At 41.1% G+C, this 18158-nt stretch overlaps 1 protein-coding gene across 2 annotated transcripts in view; it reads left to right on the top strand.

The window, feature by feature from the left end:
* CCNYL1 (cyclin Y like 1) overlaps window positions 1-18158 on the top strand; it is a 48794-nt gene that overhangs the window by 10426 nt on the left and 20210 nt on the right. For both annotated transcript variants that reach the window (XM_067548754.1, XM_067548755.1), the window contains exons 2-5: window positions 6305-6379; window positions 10299-10333; window positions 12327-12427; window positions 15657-15692. In XM_067548754.1, the coding sequence (XP_067404855.1) occupies window positions 6305-6379; window positions 10299-10333; window positions 12327-12427; window positions 15657-15692 (247 nt within the window). The remainder of the gene's footprint in view (window positions 1-6304; window positions 6380-10298; window positions 10334-12326; window positions 12428-15656; window positions 15693-18158) is intronic.

The following is an 18158-nucleotide window of genomic DNA, read 5'->3' as shown; positions in this document are numbered from 1 at the left end:
TCTGATGCAGGTCTTGGTTTTAGTGTTTTCTTACTCAAGAGACCTGTTAGGTGTCTAAATATATCAGCTTACTTTACTTGCTAAAATGCAGCAAGCTACGTTTTAGTTTTTTATTTCTGGAGTCAGTCTGATAATGGGAGATTGAGTTGGATTCTGTTCCCTATGAATTGACAAAGGAATGGCTCACTAAATTCCTGTGCAAATTCATTGAAAATGCCACTGAAGGTTTAATCTGAAGACTGGTATAAGTGAGAGCATAGGTTGGCTTGCAGAACCTTTATTACTGGTGGTGAAGCATGGAAAACAAAGAACTCACATGGATTTTCAGTTCCTGTGTTGAATTTGCAGGGCTTGTGATTATGTTAGAAGTAAATGGAGCACATTTGGTGTTGAAACTGAAATGCAGTGTTTTGTTTAGTTACTCTCTGAACATAAATGTACTAAAATGATTTGAAGGAAATGGATCATGAAAATATCACTTTATCTTAATTCATAACCGTAATATGGAATAACAAACATGGGATTTTCTGAAACACATTGGCATATGTGTAAGTCTAATTTCTGCCTTGTTGTTAATTTTTATTGGGAGTGTTAAATAGCTTGGACCTTCCTATTCTTGTAGATGGTGAAATAAGGGCAGTGCAGCCATTAATCAAAGTGTCAGACTGCTTAGCTAGGAAAGAAATCCAGTTCAGAACAAAGAAATGATTTTATGACTTTAAATATGTTAGTGCTCTGAGCAATACTGCTGTCCAGTGAAGCAAAGGATGATGATGATGATGCTACCATGGAAAAGGCAATATTTTAGTGCCCTACTGTAATGAGTTCACTTGCTATAAAACTGTCATGGGGACTGTTTCTTCTTGTCTATCAACCAAATGCTAACTCATGAATGTAGCTAAGATAATACAGTATGAAGCTCCTCTGCATTCTTAATATTTAGAGGCTAACTATGTAGGTGCAAAAATTATAGATGAGTAGCTGGTTTCATGACCTTTTGAAAACTATACATAATGTAATATGTACATGAGTAAAAGTAAAGACTGCGGGTGCTGGTCTGATGTTGTAGAGAGGACATAAGAACTTGAGTTGTGAGCCAGTAAAGGATGGCTGCTTTTAGAAGAAATGTGACTTGCACCGGGGATAGATGCATAGTAGCATTAGGGCATGGATTGGAACAGCATCACTGGTGTTTGCCCAGATTGCTGTTTGCTTGCCTTTCAGTTGAGAGATGCTACAAGGAAGATGCTCATAAATGGAAGTGTTGTAGAATAATGAAGCATGATCAGAAACCTGTTTCAGTTCCATGCCACTTTATCTGAGCAGCTGGTCTAATATAGTTTGACAAGCTGAGGCACTTTGTGAATACATTTCATTTTCAAGGAGGAGTAGAGGAATGGGAAGAGTTGTGTGTTTTTTTTGTTTTTTGTTTTTTTAAACCAAATTGTGCATTTTGCTTCTGATTTCAGGACTAAGCCTCTTAGTAACATTGTAGTTACTAGGATTGTGATGTACACTTCTGTGACTTGAATTCATAATTGTATCTAGGAACTTTCCTCTCTCCTCTCCACTTCAAATTGTAGGCTTAATTGAAAAATGTATTGTAGGGAGACGTACTTGAGTGTTTTGACTTCTGCTGGACTGATAGCCAGTCAAACTAAGAAATTCATTCCCCCCCCCCCCTTTTTGCTCCCTGTAATTCTATGCTTTTTCAGAAGATAGCCCTCTTAGGCTATGTCTTCACTGACAGCAGCAAATTCGCCGCCATCAGATCGAATTCTCTGGATCGACTGAGCGGTCAGTGAAGACCCACTCAGTCGATCCAGAAATCGATGTATAAAGACCACCTCCTCAAGTAGCGTAGAGCTGCGTTGATGGGAACGTGGTTCCCATTGGCACAGTGCAGTGAAGACTGTATGCAGAGCAGAAGCAGAGAAGTCGACGGGAGTTATGAACGTTTTTTGTGTAGCTTGCGTAACTCTGGTCAACTGCCGCCGAATCACTGAGGTAAATGAAGACAAGCCCTTACTTCCTCTCTCTGCAAGGCCACTCATCAAGCTTGATGATCTTTCAGTTGTCCTGGAGTAGTAGCCAGACAATTACTTAAAAGCACATCTCCAGAGCTGAATATGCTGGTTTGGGGCTCACAGATGCTGCATGGATAAGGGACTAGGTTTGGTCATAAATCCACTGTTATGAGCAGCTCAGCCCTTTGGCTTTTCTCTTGCTGCACTTTACTTCCCTTCTTGTCTTCTTCCTTATTGATCCCCACCCACGTCCTTCCTGTGTTCTGCCTGTGTTGCTGGGCAAATGCTATACGCAGGAGCAACAGCATAGGTGATGAACAAAACAGAAGTATTAGAAAGGTGAAACTGCCATGGCTGACCAGTTTTGTCCTGCTTGTGCTGGGAAAATGTGCGGTGCAGGAGGAACAGTGCAGCCTTATAGATAGATACCAGTCCTTCGTGGCTGCTCAGATGGTAGGGGCTTCGGTGAGGTTAGCTACCAAACACATCTCTTCCTCCCTTGCATCCTCAGCAGTTTTGGAGGACTACAGCTGTGCTCTTCCTGCTAGCGCCACTCACGCTGCTTCAGGGGATGAGCAGCACTGGTACACATATAGTCCTGATCAAGTGTTGCTGGGGTTTTGTCCCAGGGACAGCACAATATGTTGTCTTAAAGGCGTTTACTAGTATGTGTAACTAGAAGCAAGAAGGGCTGTTTGTATATTTCTGGCAGCACTTTTAGCATTATACATTACCTTCTAGTATCGAATACTATGAAAGGATAATAGAAATTGGCAGAGGAGGAGAACAAGAGGAGGCCAAAATAATGGGGTGTGTATGTGCAATTTAACCCGATAGGTTGCCTTGTCAATTAGACAAACACCACTTCCATGAAACCTTAGAGAAGTGAAAGAAGTAATTGGGGAGGGGGAGGGTGTGCAGTATCTCTCTCTTGACTAAGAACAAAAATAGAAGCATTACTCTTTGTTCTTAAAACTTTTCATCCAGTTTTTCATTGAGATACTGCCCCATTATGACTGACTAAAAGAGTTGTCTGTTCAGTTTTTCTCTATGCTTAAAAACCATGATATTTGCCTCTCAGCTTTTTGTGTTACAATGGCTTTGGTTTGAATTATGATATGCTGCACAGTCTGCTTAGCTAATGATGAAATGTAACTTGTGTGGAGGATGGGATGACGGGCATCTAATAATGAGATACAGAGCACTTCCACTTCTAGGTTGCTGCTTTTTCCCATTCAGGTTGGTAGTGACTACCAGTCAAAAGTAGCAGCCATCTTAGCCATCCAGTCAGTCATATATAAAATGTGTTGATTTTGGTCCATTTCCTAGTCGGCTGGTGTTGATGCCACATAAACCATCAAAATATTAATGTGAACTATTAAAATTGATACTCTTATTGACAATCCTGAGTATAGAAACAAAAGCATTAATGGGTGTAGAGTGGCTTACTTTGTCTGTTTAGATGTGGTCCTGCCAAATCGTTGTTATAGCCGTTGTCAGGACTGTGGGGATGTTTTCCATGCTAACTGTACCTGTTCAATGGATAAAACAGTATTTTTGTTAGTTTGGCACCATGAGAACTAAACTTACTTCATTAATACATGCATAGGTAAAAATTGTACAAAGAGATTTTGGTTTAAGTTTAAAAAACAAAACTGATCAAAGGGATCCATTTTCTTAATTGATTATGACCTGTTTGAAGTGGGAGAGCCGGAAGAGATTTTAAAAAAACCCACAAACCTTCCTATTACTAAAATAGATCTTTGTGCACCAAATTTATATAGCAAGTTTTCAGAATTACATTGTTCTGGAACTTACTGTATTCAGTCCTGGACTAATGTCAAAATGATACTATTGGATTGGCTGTTTTAAGCCAAATATTTGGCAAACCTTCAGGGCTAGAAACCAATGTATAGTGTGCCACTGGAGATCTGGAATGAAAGGAGAGAGGAGTACACTCACCAGTAACTTGACTTAAGCTATGTCTATGCTTAAAACACTACAGCTGTACTGTGCTGTTGCTATAATGCTATGTATATATAGTCCTATGGCGACAGGAAAGGTTCTCCCATTGCTGTAGTTAATCCTAGCTACCGCCTCTCGGCGAGGTGGTTGATGGAAGAACTCTTCCATCAACCTAATGCTGTCTATACTGGGGGTTATGTCTGCTTAACTGCATCACTCTCAGAGGAGGTTTTTTCACACTCCTGAGTGACCTAACTTCACAGTGTAGACCAGCTCTTAACCACTGACACGTGAGGAACAGATATGCTCTGGGTAGATGCTCTGTAGCACAGAAGGTTTGTATCTAGGGAGAATCCAAGAGAGATGCATGAAAAGTTGTCACATTATTGTAAGATGTATTATTTTGGCTACTAATTATTTAATCAGTGTTTTTGTTGGGGGAGGGTGGGTTTAAGGGTGTAAACATTTTAATTTCCCTTCACTTTTTCTAGGAAAAGCGTATGGGGCATCTTAAGTGATTTTTGTAGCCTTGGAGGAGTCACCACTGCATCAGCACATTGCCTTGAGATATTGGAATATATAGATGTCTTGTTCCTGGTTTGCATAGCTTATGTAGTAAATGCAGCATGTGCTGGAAGAGTTGGTCAGAATGACCAATATAAATAGACAGGAATTTTGTTTCTTAGGGTATATAGGAGAGTGTAGTAGAAAAATAGTCTCATCAGAATGTATGTGGATTGGATCATGAAGTTGGTATGATTACAACATGAATCCCTCAGAACAGCTGTTCCTCCTTTCATAAACCTAGTGCCAGCTTGATATTATCATGATTACAACCCCTTCAATACTAGTAACTTTTCCAGGCACTGCTCCTGTCTCAATCTAAGTGAGTTGTAGATCCTTTTCTGATGTCTTCTTTGGTTCTTCATGGCAAGAGACTAAAGCAACCTTTACTCTGACATTTCCTTACTTGAATCTACATCAGTGTTTCATAGATTCATTGGAATTTTAGTGAAAAGTGGTGGAGCAGGCTCTAAAGTGTCCATTTCTCAGTGGGTAAGATTTTTATAAGTGCTCTCACCGTCCTTCTCATACTCCTAAACATTCCTGATTACTTAAAATTAATCTAATTTACCTTTTATGAGATTAGTTTTCCACTAGTTCAGGCAGAGATGTAGTTTAAAAGCCAGACTGCTTTCTAAGGTCTGGTCTATGCTCATGGCGAAATTTGGTGGCAATCGATAGGAGATATGCAAACTACGTACTGTCGATTTCCTTAAATCCAATTAGTACAGCTTCCCCACTACACTGTGTCGATGGGAAATGCCTTCACGTCAACGCAATGTTAATCTTTTTGCAATGGTGGATTAGCGCGGTTGACTTCCAGATCGATTGAGCGGGTCTCCACTGCTGCTCAGTCAATCCAGAAGAGTCGATCTGGCAGCGCCAACAGTGCTGCCATGGTTGAAGACATACCCTCAGTATATTTATCCCTGTTAGTGAAACTGCTTTTAAAGCCAGACTAGCTTGTCCACATGGTATTCTGGGAATTGTGCCCCTGACATAGTTTCTGTAAAGGTAGAACTAGTGGACTAGATAAAGTCAAACAGCTTGAGAGTAAACCAAGGCTTGAGCACGCTTATAGCAAAGTAGAACCTACTTTGACATAGATGTAAACCCTCCCCATGGGAGGCAGTATAGTGTGATGAACAAAGCACCAAATGGAAACTAGGCTTGCTGGGAATGGGGGGTGTGAGCCAGAGGGATCTGACAACAGCAAGTACCTTCAGCTTAGTCCACTTTCCACAAAAATGGGATCTCCTGTGCTGGGATGGGGGGAATCCCTAAAGTAGGGGGATAATGGTGAAGTAGCCCATTTGATAGCGAGATCTGCCACCTCTGGCTGGTACTATTTCTCAGGACTGATGCTGCTCCCAGGGAGAATGCTATTTGCATATCTCAGGCAGTTCTTCTGTGGGTAAAAGGGGTCTTTACTAAAGTGAAAAATATCCTGTTTACTTAAGACCATTTTTTGTCTGCTACCCTAAGTAACTTGGCTTGTAAATTGTACCTCCATTTGCTTATTATAGTTAAGACTGGTAGTGTAGACTGGATTTTTGTGTGGGACTAAAAAGCCAGGATTTTAACATTGGCTCATTGATTTGAAAGCGGATACAGCTCTCCCAGATACAGGCAGCCTTCAGAATGTTCACCTCCGTGTCAGCGGTAGCCGTCCTCTCTACCCCTCCGTGATCCTTTCTTCTCTGTACACCCCAAACTGAAATGCCATGCCTTTTTCCTCTGTCTTTCAGATTTAGCCTTGGAATCAAATCCATCTGACCATCCCAGAGCAAGCACAATTTTCCTGAGCAAGTCCCAAACAGATGGTAAGCTAACGCTCCTTTCCCATTTTGAAAGGGGTGGGAGAACATTAAAAAATAACTGGATATTTGAATTGCAGGTCAAACTAAGAGTCTTGGAAACGTATGTAAATTGCCTTTGTGTTTAAACTGAGTCACAGTAGGGAGTTACTAGCTTAAAAATCTGCAACTCTTCATAGTAATGTCTTCATAGGCCTTTTTTTTTTTTTTTTGACAGTGCCATTAACTGTGAAGTTCTCTTGCTGCTTTATTGGTACTAAATATCAGGAGATGCTAGCGTCTTGATTCTAGTAGTCTGAAAGAACAAGTTTGCCTTACCTCACTGTGGTATTTATCTGACTTAAGACATCTCTTCTGATGACCAGGGCTTGAAAAAATCCACTTGCAAGTGGGAAGCTTTCCCTGGTGAATGGTGCGCCGAAGCCATTAATTCTGTAAGGGACATTATCAATTTGAAAACTATTCAGCTTTTAAAAGTGAGGTAGTTTCAGATAGCACACCTATTTTTGAGTCCGTCCGTGTGTGGTCGTGGTCGGTCGTGTGTGTCTCTCCCCTTCTCCCCCCCCCCCCCCGGCGAAAAAATACTTGGATAGATTTACTAGCTTTAAAAAAAAAAAAAAAAAAAAAATCCTCTTGTGTGAAAGACTCACACACTGGAAAGTGACTATACAGAGTAAACAATGAAGCTATTGACTGCAAAAGGCTGTTGAATGCACAAGCTAAACAAACTGGAAAAATATATGGTCATCTTTTAGTTATAGAAATCTGTTATTTGTAACAATAGTAGTGTAAAAAAATCAGTTATTTAAATTGATTATTCCCTTCAAGGTTCATTTCTTGTAAGTTTCTAACACTTATTTGGAATGTTATTGTTTTCAATCATAAGAATTAAGGACATGTTTGCCTTGACAAAAAGTTTCATTGTGTCTGCTGCTTGCTTGTAGTTTTGCCAAGGAACAGTAGCCTTAAATTGACAAGTATATGTCAGTTTCATGCTGCTATTCAGAATCCCCCTTCTGGGAGGATTGTCATGTCAGCATCATGATTATGCTGCTTGGGAAATTTGAGTGGTAGATGTGGGCAGTGAAGTTAGTCATGGGGAAAGAGGACTCTGCCCAGCCCACACCCTACCAGACAGCCCCCATGCCCCCTCCACCCCCCCGAAAGAGGTAGAGGTTGGAGCAGCTATAGAGAGAAGGTTGCAAATATTAGAACCTAGTAACCACATTAAACTGTATCAATGAAACTTGACAAGTTTGGGAATGTGGTTTACTTGTGCAGTATGCAGTCTTTAAGCCATGCTACAAATATGTTAAACCATATGAAAGTCCTGCTGGAGGAGGCTCAGTCTTAAACATAGTTTTGACATATTCAGTATTCCTTAGAACTGATGTATAAAAATTTGTTTTGGAAAAGTGGTATGGTTCTGCTAAATAGGTTAGTAACTGTAAGTGCTAGGGTGGACAGAACTCTTCCATGAATAGATGGGTTGGTACCTTTTTATTTACCCTGAACTGAATCTGCTTTTTTTCCTGAACTTTTTGCCATGTCGATAAAATCAATGATTTTCGAGACACTAACTCTTATCAGACTCAGAAGTTCTTGTGTAGTAAAAGTGATAGTTATTTGGTGTCACATGTGCTAGTTGCTGTACAGACATGTAGGAAGACACAGTCCCTGCGTTCAGGAGCTAACAATCTATAAAATCGAAAGTTAAAGGCTTGGAAAGAGGGTACATTGTACAAGCAGAGTAGCCAGACTGCTGATTATCATTTCGCTTGTTCTGGTTTTTTTAGAACTGATTGCTAGCTCCTGCTTAGCAGTTTTAGTTCAGTTTACTGCTGCTACTTTATAGTTTGCTTTTAATCCTTATTGTATTTTTAAAAAGACCAATATAGTATCATGATCAAATTGAAGTGGTTCCAACCTTCATGTTGATATTGTATAACAAATAAAAATGTGGCCAGGTGGCCTTTAGCATTGGCCTGCGTCGTCTTTGGAATGAGAAGTACCTTTTCACCCTCTGTTAAGTCTGTGGTGTAAAAGCGTTGCATGACTTTGTGGCATAATGCCATATTGAATTCAATTTAAATGTACAATCTAGTAAGGTGTATTTGTGCTGTGTGAAACATTTTATTTTCTCTGTGTGTGTTGTCACTTCCATTGACTAAAACAGAAGTTACAGCAAGTTCATTCAGAAGAAATATCCCTGACTAAGACTTAAGCTGGCGAGTGTCCAGCTCGTGTGGCTAGAATGTGTTAAGCAGGTAGGGTATCTTGGAAGAGCTACAAGACCCAGACCTGTAATCTAGACCTAGCAGAATGCTAATCTGAGTGATAGCCAGAGTATTTCATTGCTTGGACTGACTTGGCTATGTAACATTGCAGTGATGACTGGGCTTGTGGATCAAACTTCATCCTTCATTCCGTTATGCTTAATATAGAAAATAGCACTAGTCTCTGATCCATGGGGAATATAGCAGAGGGGGCAATGAATAAAAAGGCACTAAAATAAAGATCTGGTTAAAGCCCAGTTTGAGTGGAATTAACTCCATGTTTTTCACTACCTTGAGAGGAGAGGACCAAAGCTATTCTGTTTGTTAGGCAGCATGCCTAAATATCAGTATGTACGCCACTTTGGCCTTACCATTACTTAGTGTGAAAACATTATGAAATCTAGCTACTCGTTTGCTGAGTGACTGGTTTTTGAAGTTAAATAACTTAGCTAATAGTCTTTAGTGGAAATGGCTGAGGTTTTTCTGAACCTCTGAAGTCTTCTCAAAATTGAGGTAGTTATCCTTGAATTCTGTGGAGGGCTCAGAGTGATGCTAAGACTATTTCCATCTGTGCATATGAAAACTAACTAGTTGTAAAATGTACCCAATTTAAAGATGAAGTAAGATGATGTCTTGAACATAAAGATTTTCTCAGACATTTCTGGCTGTCAAATAGTTCAGTTAACCTCCAAACATATTTTCAGCACTACTGCCCTTTAGAAGACTATATATGACTGAAATAGTGCAATTCTTAATTGTGGTTGTAAACTGAGTTGGCCTGTGTAATTTCTGATTTTATTTGAACTACAGTATAATTTCAGTTATCTGAATTGCTTTTATCCAGAAATCCTAGTTATACAAAGCCACAGAGTGTCCCCAATAGCGCTGTTAGTTATCGTCTACTGACTGGTTCAGTGAGAAAAAGGACAGAGGGAGAAACCTAGGAGTTGAGCAGGAGGAAGGGAGGTACAGAGGAGGGTGGAGGCGAGAGAACGGGAAGGAAAGGAGGAGGCAAAAGGGGAGTAGCTGTAAGGGGGAATAGCTTCCTTGGTGCTGCTTGAGCACTTCCTGGCACTGATAGCACCAGTGGAGGGGGCCAGTTCTACCCCTTCTGTTCACTGTTTATACTGGTGCTTGCAGAGCCTGAGGCTCAATGTTCAAGGAGCAGCAAGGAAGCTCCTGTGGCTATCCCCCTTTCCTTAACTTTCCTCTCTATCTCCCTTTGGCGCTGTCCATGCAACACCACCCAACATCACTGCAGCATGCAGAGTCAAAGCGCAGCAAGGCCCAACCACCGCCTTTTGCTTCCTCTAGTTTCTAGCGCTAAATTGGGCATCTGGATAAATGGATGTGCCAGAGTGTTATCTGAAAGTTTTGCCTGTCTCCAGGCCATTTGAGTAAATGGGAGTGTGCTTATTAATAATGACTTTGTGAAGCATTAAAAAAAAAAAAAAAAAAAAAAAAGGTAAATTGATTTAATCTGTCCTCAGAATTGAATTCCTGATATGGGAAGTTCAAGAGCTAAAATAGCATCCTGTGTTGCTTGTTTATGTTTTGGAAAAACGATACACCTTGTTTGATATCATTGTGTGCTTTTCTGTGGAACTTCTTAATGTATAACTGAGTTCATTTTCCTCTCCTATTCCTAGTGCGAGAGAAGAGGAAGAGTAACCACATCAACCATGTAAGTAACACAAACCATCAGATGTAAGGTGCTGTTTAAGGGACACTGTCAACTTGGAACCTAATCAGCTACTCTGAACTTGTTTTTGTAATTTGTAGGTCCTATATGTGCCCCAAAGTCCCCTGCTAATTTTATTGATTACAAAATTCTTTTCCTACTCTAAAAAAAAACTTTACAATTATTTCTCTCCTACATTGCTGTGTCAAAGATCTATGCAAATGGGGGAAACAGACACAAGACAGCACAACGATGAATGGGGCTGTCAAAAAGCACAAAATAGTATAACCGAAAAAAATGCTAACCTTGTGTGTTAATCAAACAGTAGTAGGGGAAAAATTCAGACAAGTGTGATTCTTAAGTCTGTTTCTTTAAAGCAGAAGTAAAACCAGTACATTTAAATGAGATGTACAGGATATTTAAATCTTAATTCAAGAAAGATTTGCTATTATGAGTGCTGCTATGTAAAGGCAATTTTAGGAAATGCAGCTAGTCTTCTTTGAAGTAACCACATTTCTTTCATGCAAACTGTATTGTTAAAAGGAAGAAAAATTTGAGCGGTGGCTTCTGATAAACAGAAGGAATTGATCTGACTCTCTTGAAAAGTGCTGAGAATCCATAGTACCATTGAATTCAGTGAGAGCTGCTGGTATTCAGTACCTCTGGAAATGGCCCCTGATAGCCTTGCAGTAACTTTTCTGTTCTGAGCTTCTCATCTGCTGATGAAAACGTCTAGCTCACTTCGTTTTTGGCATTTCACCAGAGAGAAATGCATGAGACTTTATTGTGCCACTGAATAAAGGTCAAGGAGATGTCTCCTACTTACTCCTCCAGCTTACACTCTTGGTATTTAAAAAAAATCTTAAGTTAGTAAAAGTACTTTACTGTTCAAACTTTTTGGATGTGCCATTGAAGGTGAAATATATATGCCCACATTGGTCATGGGTATCTTGCCATTTTTATTTTCATGTGTTTTTTTTTGTTTTTAAACTAAGTTCCAGTTTGGTCTGCCAAAATTCAGGTTGAAGACTTCCTTGGTTTTTGCTGGAGGATTTAAGAGCTGGAAAGGGATCTTACCCCAGGTGTTAGTTGAGGGGGTCAAGGGTGTTGGAACATACACAGCTTTCTCAGTGATTGAAGTCTGGTATTAAGTAGAGGTTGGCAAACCTGAAACTGTTAAGTTAAATTTCTTCCACTTGATTGTGATGTCCTCTCCCTTTAGTTGTTCAGGGAGTCTTCCCAAGAAAAAGAGGGAAAACAAATCCTGATATTTTTAATACTAAAAGGCAGAGATCTGATTGTTTTAAAAAAAAAAAAAATCTTGTTCATACATCAAACACTGCATAGCTGGAGATCAGGAAGTGAAGCATATTTTACTAGATTGGAGGGAAAGAGAACCACTTTTTGGTAGTGAAATTACCAGTATTGCATCCTTCACCATGGTTTCCTATCCCAAGTACTGACCCTTCTTTGCTTGAGATTATAGCTGCAGTCTAAAACAAAGATCTCAAGCAAGTACATATTCTGATTCAAAATGATAAACAGGACACAAGGAAGAGATTAATGTTATGAAGGGTTTATGGAAGAGCTGGTTTTAAAGAGAGGAGGTGGTATTTGGTGCCCAGAAAATGGGAGCATGTTTAGAGTGCAGGGTATGGTATAAAAGAAGGGGATAAACAGAGTGGGAGCAATTAGCATAGAAGAAGTAGATAAATGTATTGAAAGGAGGGAAAAGGCTAACACCAAACTAAAATTAGAACGCTTAGTTTTTTGTCATATGTACATGAACATTTCTTTGTATATTGTAGAATTAGCAGCATCTTGAATAACTGTATTGATATAGGGTAGCTTAGACACACAGCATTCATCTGTAAGTGCCTCTTGTTTACTATTTAGTACCCATCTAAAGTATTTTGGATGTATTGATGAAGTTGTACACCCAGAACCTAAACTTGTAGCGGCTCTTTTCTTAAATTTGTATATTTCTTTTTTTCAGGTTTCTCCAGGGCAGCTTACGAAAAAGTATAGCTCCTGCTCGACCATATTTATAGATGACAGCACAGTCAGCCAGCCTAATCTTAGAAGCACAATAAAATGGTAAGTGTCATTCTGATCATGACATTGTGGGCTTTGAGCCTGGAATTGGCTAATCATGCTGGTCTTTGCCAGTCAAGGCATTCGACAGTTCATCCCTGTCTGTCTCTGGCACTTTGGTCATAAAAAGGGACTTGAGCACTAGCAGGGCTTCAGGGGTGTGAGGGGCAGAGCTTTTCGCTTGCAATCCTGTAATGCAGCTTGTCTGCATGGGGCATTACTGCATGGCTGGCTAGTGCACTGTAGATTCACACTCCTGTCCCGTGTGGACAAGACCTTAGTTACAACCATGCTTAGTTCACTTGATGCTTTTGTGCAGAATTGGAGTATCGATGTTGAGTGAAAAGAGGCTTTTTTTTTTAATTCTTTAAAATGAAAGCAAAGCAAAAACTCGGGGTTGAAAAATGTGAAATGGTTTTGTGGAGCTCCATGTAATACAGTTCTTTGGAGTGTCTTCCATGGCTACCTGTAGTGTTAGTCTGCCCTCTAGTGGTAGCAGACTATGCCAAGTGTATAGTTTAGCTCTGGTTCCACAGTCGTAGTCATGTATTTCAGAATATAGTTATAAAACTTACGCATCTAAAAAGAAGTGATTATACAGCCTCTTTTGTTCCCCTTCTGAGGCTGCTTTTTGATCCGCATGCTGCTGATAAATTGAGATCTAGTTTCATACACAGTCAGCAGCAGGGAGCCAGAGCTGAGAAGAGATTTTCCTCTTCTTGGGGGGAAGAAGATTCGGTAGCTCCAGAACACCCCAAGGCATTGCATCTGCAGGCAGATGCTAAAGTTTGATCAAAATTTGGAGGTGTATTAAGCTGCGGACTTGGCTGTCAGAATCCAGACCTGAAAGTGACAGACCTGCCTGATGCACAGCTGCTGCTTCGCTAGAGGAGAGGTGCTGAATTCTAGCCATCCCATCATCTCTTGTCCTTGCCTTGCCGTATGCCTGAGTCTCCTTTCAGCAGTGGCTTAGGTGGCCTGCCAGGCATATCTAACTTTGTTTAGGACTTGATATGTTTCTCTTTTTTTTTTTTTTTTTTTTGAGGGGTAGGACTCTAAAGTTGGATTAGTAGGGGGTGATGTGGCTCAGAATTGTAGTGGGATTAGGAAACTGTAATTACAGCTTGCCTCTCATCTGCTCCAGACAAACAGAACTGTCAGACTTGTTTCAAAAGGAGGTCTTTAGCCAAAGTGGAAAACAGAATCACGATTTCCCCTTTTCTTGGCTGGTATTAGCAATGAGTCACTGCAAGTTGGAGGCTGTTTCATTGCTCACGTGAAATGAGTTGTTCTTGTAGAGAAGTGTCCCCATCAAATCCATTATGTTAGTTGGCAGTCAGAGCAAATTTGGCCAGGACTAAATAGGCAGGAGAGTGAACTTTACTCTTGTCCACCTCTGGGACTATGACTGATACTCCCTGGTGTGGAGATGGACACTGGAGTTCTCCCTTATGCACTTTTTCTCTGGCTAAAACATACTTTAGTCTCTCTAGCTGTCAATTTATTGTTTTTCATAATGTTAAATTCATTACGCTGAATGTTCTGGTTCTTCTTAATTTTGTACTTTTCCTAAAAAATAAAGGATTGCATCAAATCTCAGCAAGTGTATTAATGAGAACAATTTTGTTGCACACGTTGTACTGCTTTAACTATACTGGTACAGCCCCCCCCCAGTGTAAATGTGCTTGTACCTGTTTGGGCAGGAAAATAAACTATCCCAGCATACATCACCTTTTACAATGGTATAACTGTGTTCGTGCTGAGTATTGTACTGGTATGACAACATCAGTTTAAAAAAAAATAAATCATAGTCTGTAATGACCATAGCTTTAGCACAAAAGCTGTGTAGACCAGGCTTTTCCCGGTACTGTACACTCTGGAGACTGCAATGCACTTACCATTCAGTCAGTTCTGAACAACCCACTGACTATATGCAGTGTCACTTTAGTTTAGTTTTATAAAGGATATTGAAAGAGGACATCTGCTAAAAATCACTTGTCTGAAAATTTTTACCCAAGATTGGAAATATTGTTATTTCTGTCAAACTTCTGACTTGCTCTATACACTTGAAAGCATTCTTTATGTAGTTGCTTTTACTATTTGGCTTGTTTTTGTGAGTCTCGTATGTTATAGTACACACAGGCAAAAGGTATTGGCAGGAGAACTTGGGCAGATGAAGTATCTGAAACTTTTTTAAAATCGGATCTTGGGGTGTGTGTGTGGGGGGGGGTGTATGTACTATGAATGTTAAATGCTCATTTGTAGCAAGGTAACTTCCAAATTGAAGCTCTGCTTACATGTAATTAATGCTGTTTTGTCTTAGCATGAGCAACAATTTTTAAGGCTGCATACTTCTTTGAAACCATGCAGAAGAACTTAGGCCCAATTGGATGATTTAAAAATGAAGTGAGATTTACTCAATTTTCTTCAGCTAGTTTTTGGAGAAGACGATAACAGATCTAATTTAGAGTGTTAATAGTGAAGTAGGCATAAAATAAAAACATGACACATATTTAAAATGACTGTTTTTACTTGAGGAAATAACTGAATAGTTTATTTGCTAGTCTAGTGTTCTTCTGTTAATAAAATGAACATGTTTATTTTCAAAGCATGATGTTGTCAGCATAACTCAGGATCAATAACTTGATTTGTTTTTGATGTGTATGGTATCATACAGTAGTGGGTGCTAGTCTCTTTCCACCATTGCATCTGTTCACTGTAGTGTCTGAGTACAATTATGGACTAGCTGCTTAAAGAACAGATGTTTCATCCAGTAAGCCCATTTTACCATTAAAGTACACTTTAAAAAAAACAAAACATAAAACCTCCAGAGGAAGCTTATGAATAAGCTGGCTTCTGGCATGCTGAAGCTTTTAAACTTTCTCAGTGGTTAATCAGACATGCATTCAACTAAGTGCCGCTGATTTCTTTTATGATACAAAGATGTATACATAAGTTTAAAATGAGTTTAGCTAGCAACTCAGATTGTATCCGTTTTAGCTAATGTCCATTCACAGGAGACAACCTCAGAACCAGGGAACAGAAGAACTTAAGAAAAAAAAATGTACTGGAAGATGGGGAGTTGTTAATTTAATTTCAACTTCAGAAATAGCACAAAGTCATACTCTAAGTGAGTTCTACAAACCTGTTTGTGTCATGAGCAACATCTGTGTCCAGGCAGAATGCACAGAATGTTTCAGTAAAATAACCTTTTTTTCCCCTTTCCTTGCAGTGTGACGTTAGCAATATACTATCACATAAAGAACAGGTGAGCACTCTAAACTTTTATCTCTAGCTAAGCAAAATCCTATCTCTTTCTAGTAGTTAAGCCATAGTTGTATGTCCATGTCATCTGAGCTATAGTTGGAATAAATAAATTTAGATTCAAAACACTGTGCAGTTTTATAGACCCTCTGCCTTTCCCTTGTGTTTGTGTCATAGGCTGATTGACCTTCTAAAACTGCTTACATTCAATATAATGTCGAGAGTGAAGCACAAAAATGAAAGTAGCAGTGTTTGGAAAAAACATATGTACCAGCATTTGAGCTGGGCTTTGGTTTGTCTCCTTTTAAATAAAATTATTAGATTATTATAGGTTAGATGTACACACAGCAAAATTTTCTTATGAACTACATTAATATTCAAGTAATTTATTTCATATGACTAATCCCTCTCCAAGATATGATGCTAAATATTTGGGAAGTGAATGCTGAGCCTTGTAGAACATTTTGCTATACACATGAAGCTCCTGTAGCTGCACATTCAGAGAATGGAAATAGAGAAGACTATGAACTGTTTGATCATGTATTAAACAATCAGCAGCTTCTTAAAAAGAAGCCAGATTTCTGTAAGATCTGGGGCCATCTCTCTGTCACTGTCCCAAAGAGGTATCACTTTTGTGAAATTGGGATCTGCTGCACTCTTACCTTCACTGGAGGTCTTATCTAAGATTAGGGTGAGCAGATGTCCTGATTATTATAGGGACAGTCCCGATCTCTGGGGCCTTTTCTTATATGGACACCTTTATCTCCCACTGCGTCTCAATTTGACATTTGCTATCTGGTCACCATAGCAAAGATTAACTATCTTGAGCTACCTGCCAGTGTGATTGTGGAGACTAGTCCCTAGGGTAAACCACAAATGTATGTGGCCTGGGACGAATGTCTGGGGATTGTCCCAGATTAGCCTCTACAATCATATGAACTGCCTTGATCAATGGTCAATAGATTAATTTGAGGTTCAAAACTCTCAGGGTGGAGAGTGGGCAGCCCTACCGGTGGGATGGGGTAGGAGAGAGATGTCATTTTAACCCCAGTGTAGAGGGTTTGGTCGGCCCCCCCGCGGTCTGGGAGGGAGGCCTCACCCCCTCACTACCCTGCCTCAGCAGGGGTAGTCCCAGCTTGGGGGCTGGGGGAACAGTCACCGTGTTTTACTTAATTCAAGGCTCCCTGGCGGGGCAGTAAGCAGTCTAGCTCCCCAGGTGGGGTAGCACACCATTGAAAGGCCCCAGCGGGTAGCAAAACAGTCTAAGGGTCACCGGTGTGGTTGGGGAAGGGGGAGGGAGACGCAGGCCCACTCAACTCCACTGCATCCCAGCCCAGGTCCCTAGCTGTAGCTGAGGGGTATGCCACTGGGTTAGTGGGGTCCCAACCACAACACGCTGACTCGCCATCCGGCTCCCGGACCGTGTGGCCCCTCCCCTGGGCTACTTCTTTCCCCTGTCCCTCAGGTACCTGGGGTTCTGGTGTCCAGTCACCCTCGTCGGGGTAGGTGCCCAGAGGCAGATCGTAGAACCCCTCGACCTCGTCGGGAGGTGGCAGGTTGGGCAGCTCTTCGGGGCCGTCAGTGGTGGGTAGCTCCTCCAGGTCGGCCCAGTCAGGGCCCACGCCTTGCCATCGTCCTCTTGTCCTTCCAGGTCTGGCCCCCGTAGGGCCACCTCCTCCACGTCGGCATCGGGCAACTCCTCCAGGTCCTCGCCCCTCACAATCCCCTGGTCTGCTGGGGGAATCCGGGGGTACTGCAGAGCCCCAGGCCTCGCACTGCTCCTTCGCCAGCTCCCGGATGCCGGCCCTAGTCTGCTTCCCTGGGTACCTGGTCTCAGTTGGCTCACATGGGTACCAGGCCGCGGGCAGTCCTAGAGGGCCAGGAGGGACCTCCTTTCCCTCCAGGAGCCAGCTGCCAACTGAGCTCCTGGGCCTCTCCTTTGTACTTCCTGCCCCGCCCCCTCACTTCCGGGTTGGTAGACAGGCAGGCTCTACCTCTGCCCCCACCGGCCCGGTCTGGTTCTCCCTGGCAGTCTCGGAGGGAGGCCTCACCCCCTCACTACACCCACCCTTACAGGTTTTTGGGAGGGGAAAATACCCTTGAAAGGTATCCTCCTCCATGATGGGCAAAAATAGGGCATTTTTAAGTGTTAGCTCAATTGAGTTAGTGTGCCATGTTTGAAAAGCACTCTTAATATTTAAGGTCTTGTATAGATTAGGATTTAAGGTGTGATGTTAGCTAACGGGCTGATAATACCAAGTCTGTTGTAGACAAGATATATACTGCCTTTAACACATGCTAAACTGGTCTAGTTAAAGTCTAAGGGAAGCCTCGGCTACAGTGTGGCCAGTGAACATGGCTTCAAATGTGCTAGCCTGCATCTTAAGCAATATTTAAGAGGGCTTTTCAATCATGTTAACTTAATTCAGCTAACACAATAGGAAAAAAATACATCAGGGCCTTGTCTTTA

The sequence above is a fragment of the Emydura macquarii genome, unplaced genomic scaffold (genome assembly GCF_026122565.2).
Source record: "Emydura macquarii macquarii isolate MOO-44397 ecotype Brisbane River unplaced genomic scaffold, CSIRO-AGI_Emac_v2 contig_1253, whole genome shotgun sequence".
In the NCBI taxonomy this organism is placed as follows: Eukaryota; Metazoa; Chordata; order Testudines; family Chelidae; genus Emydura; species Emydura macquarii.
This window is presented reverse-complemented; position numbering and strand designations above follow the sequence as displayed.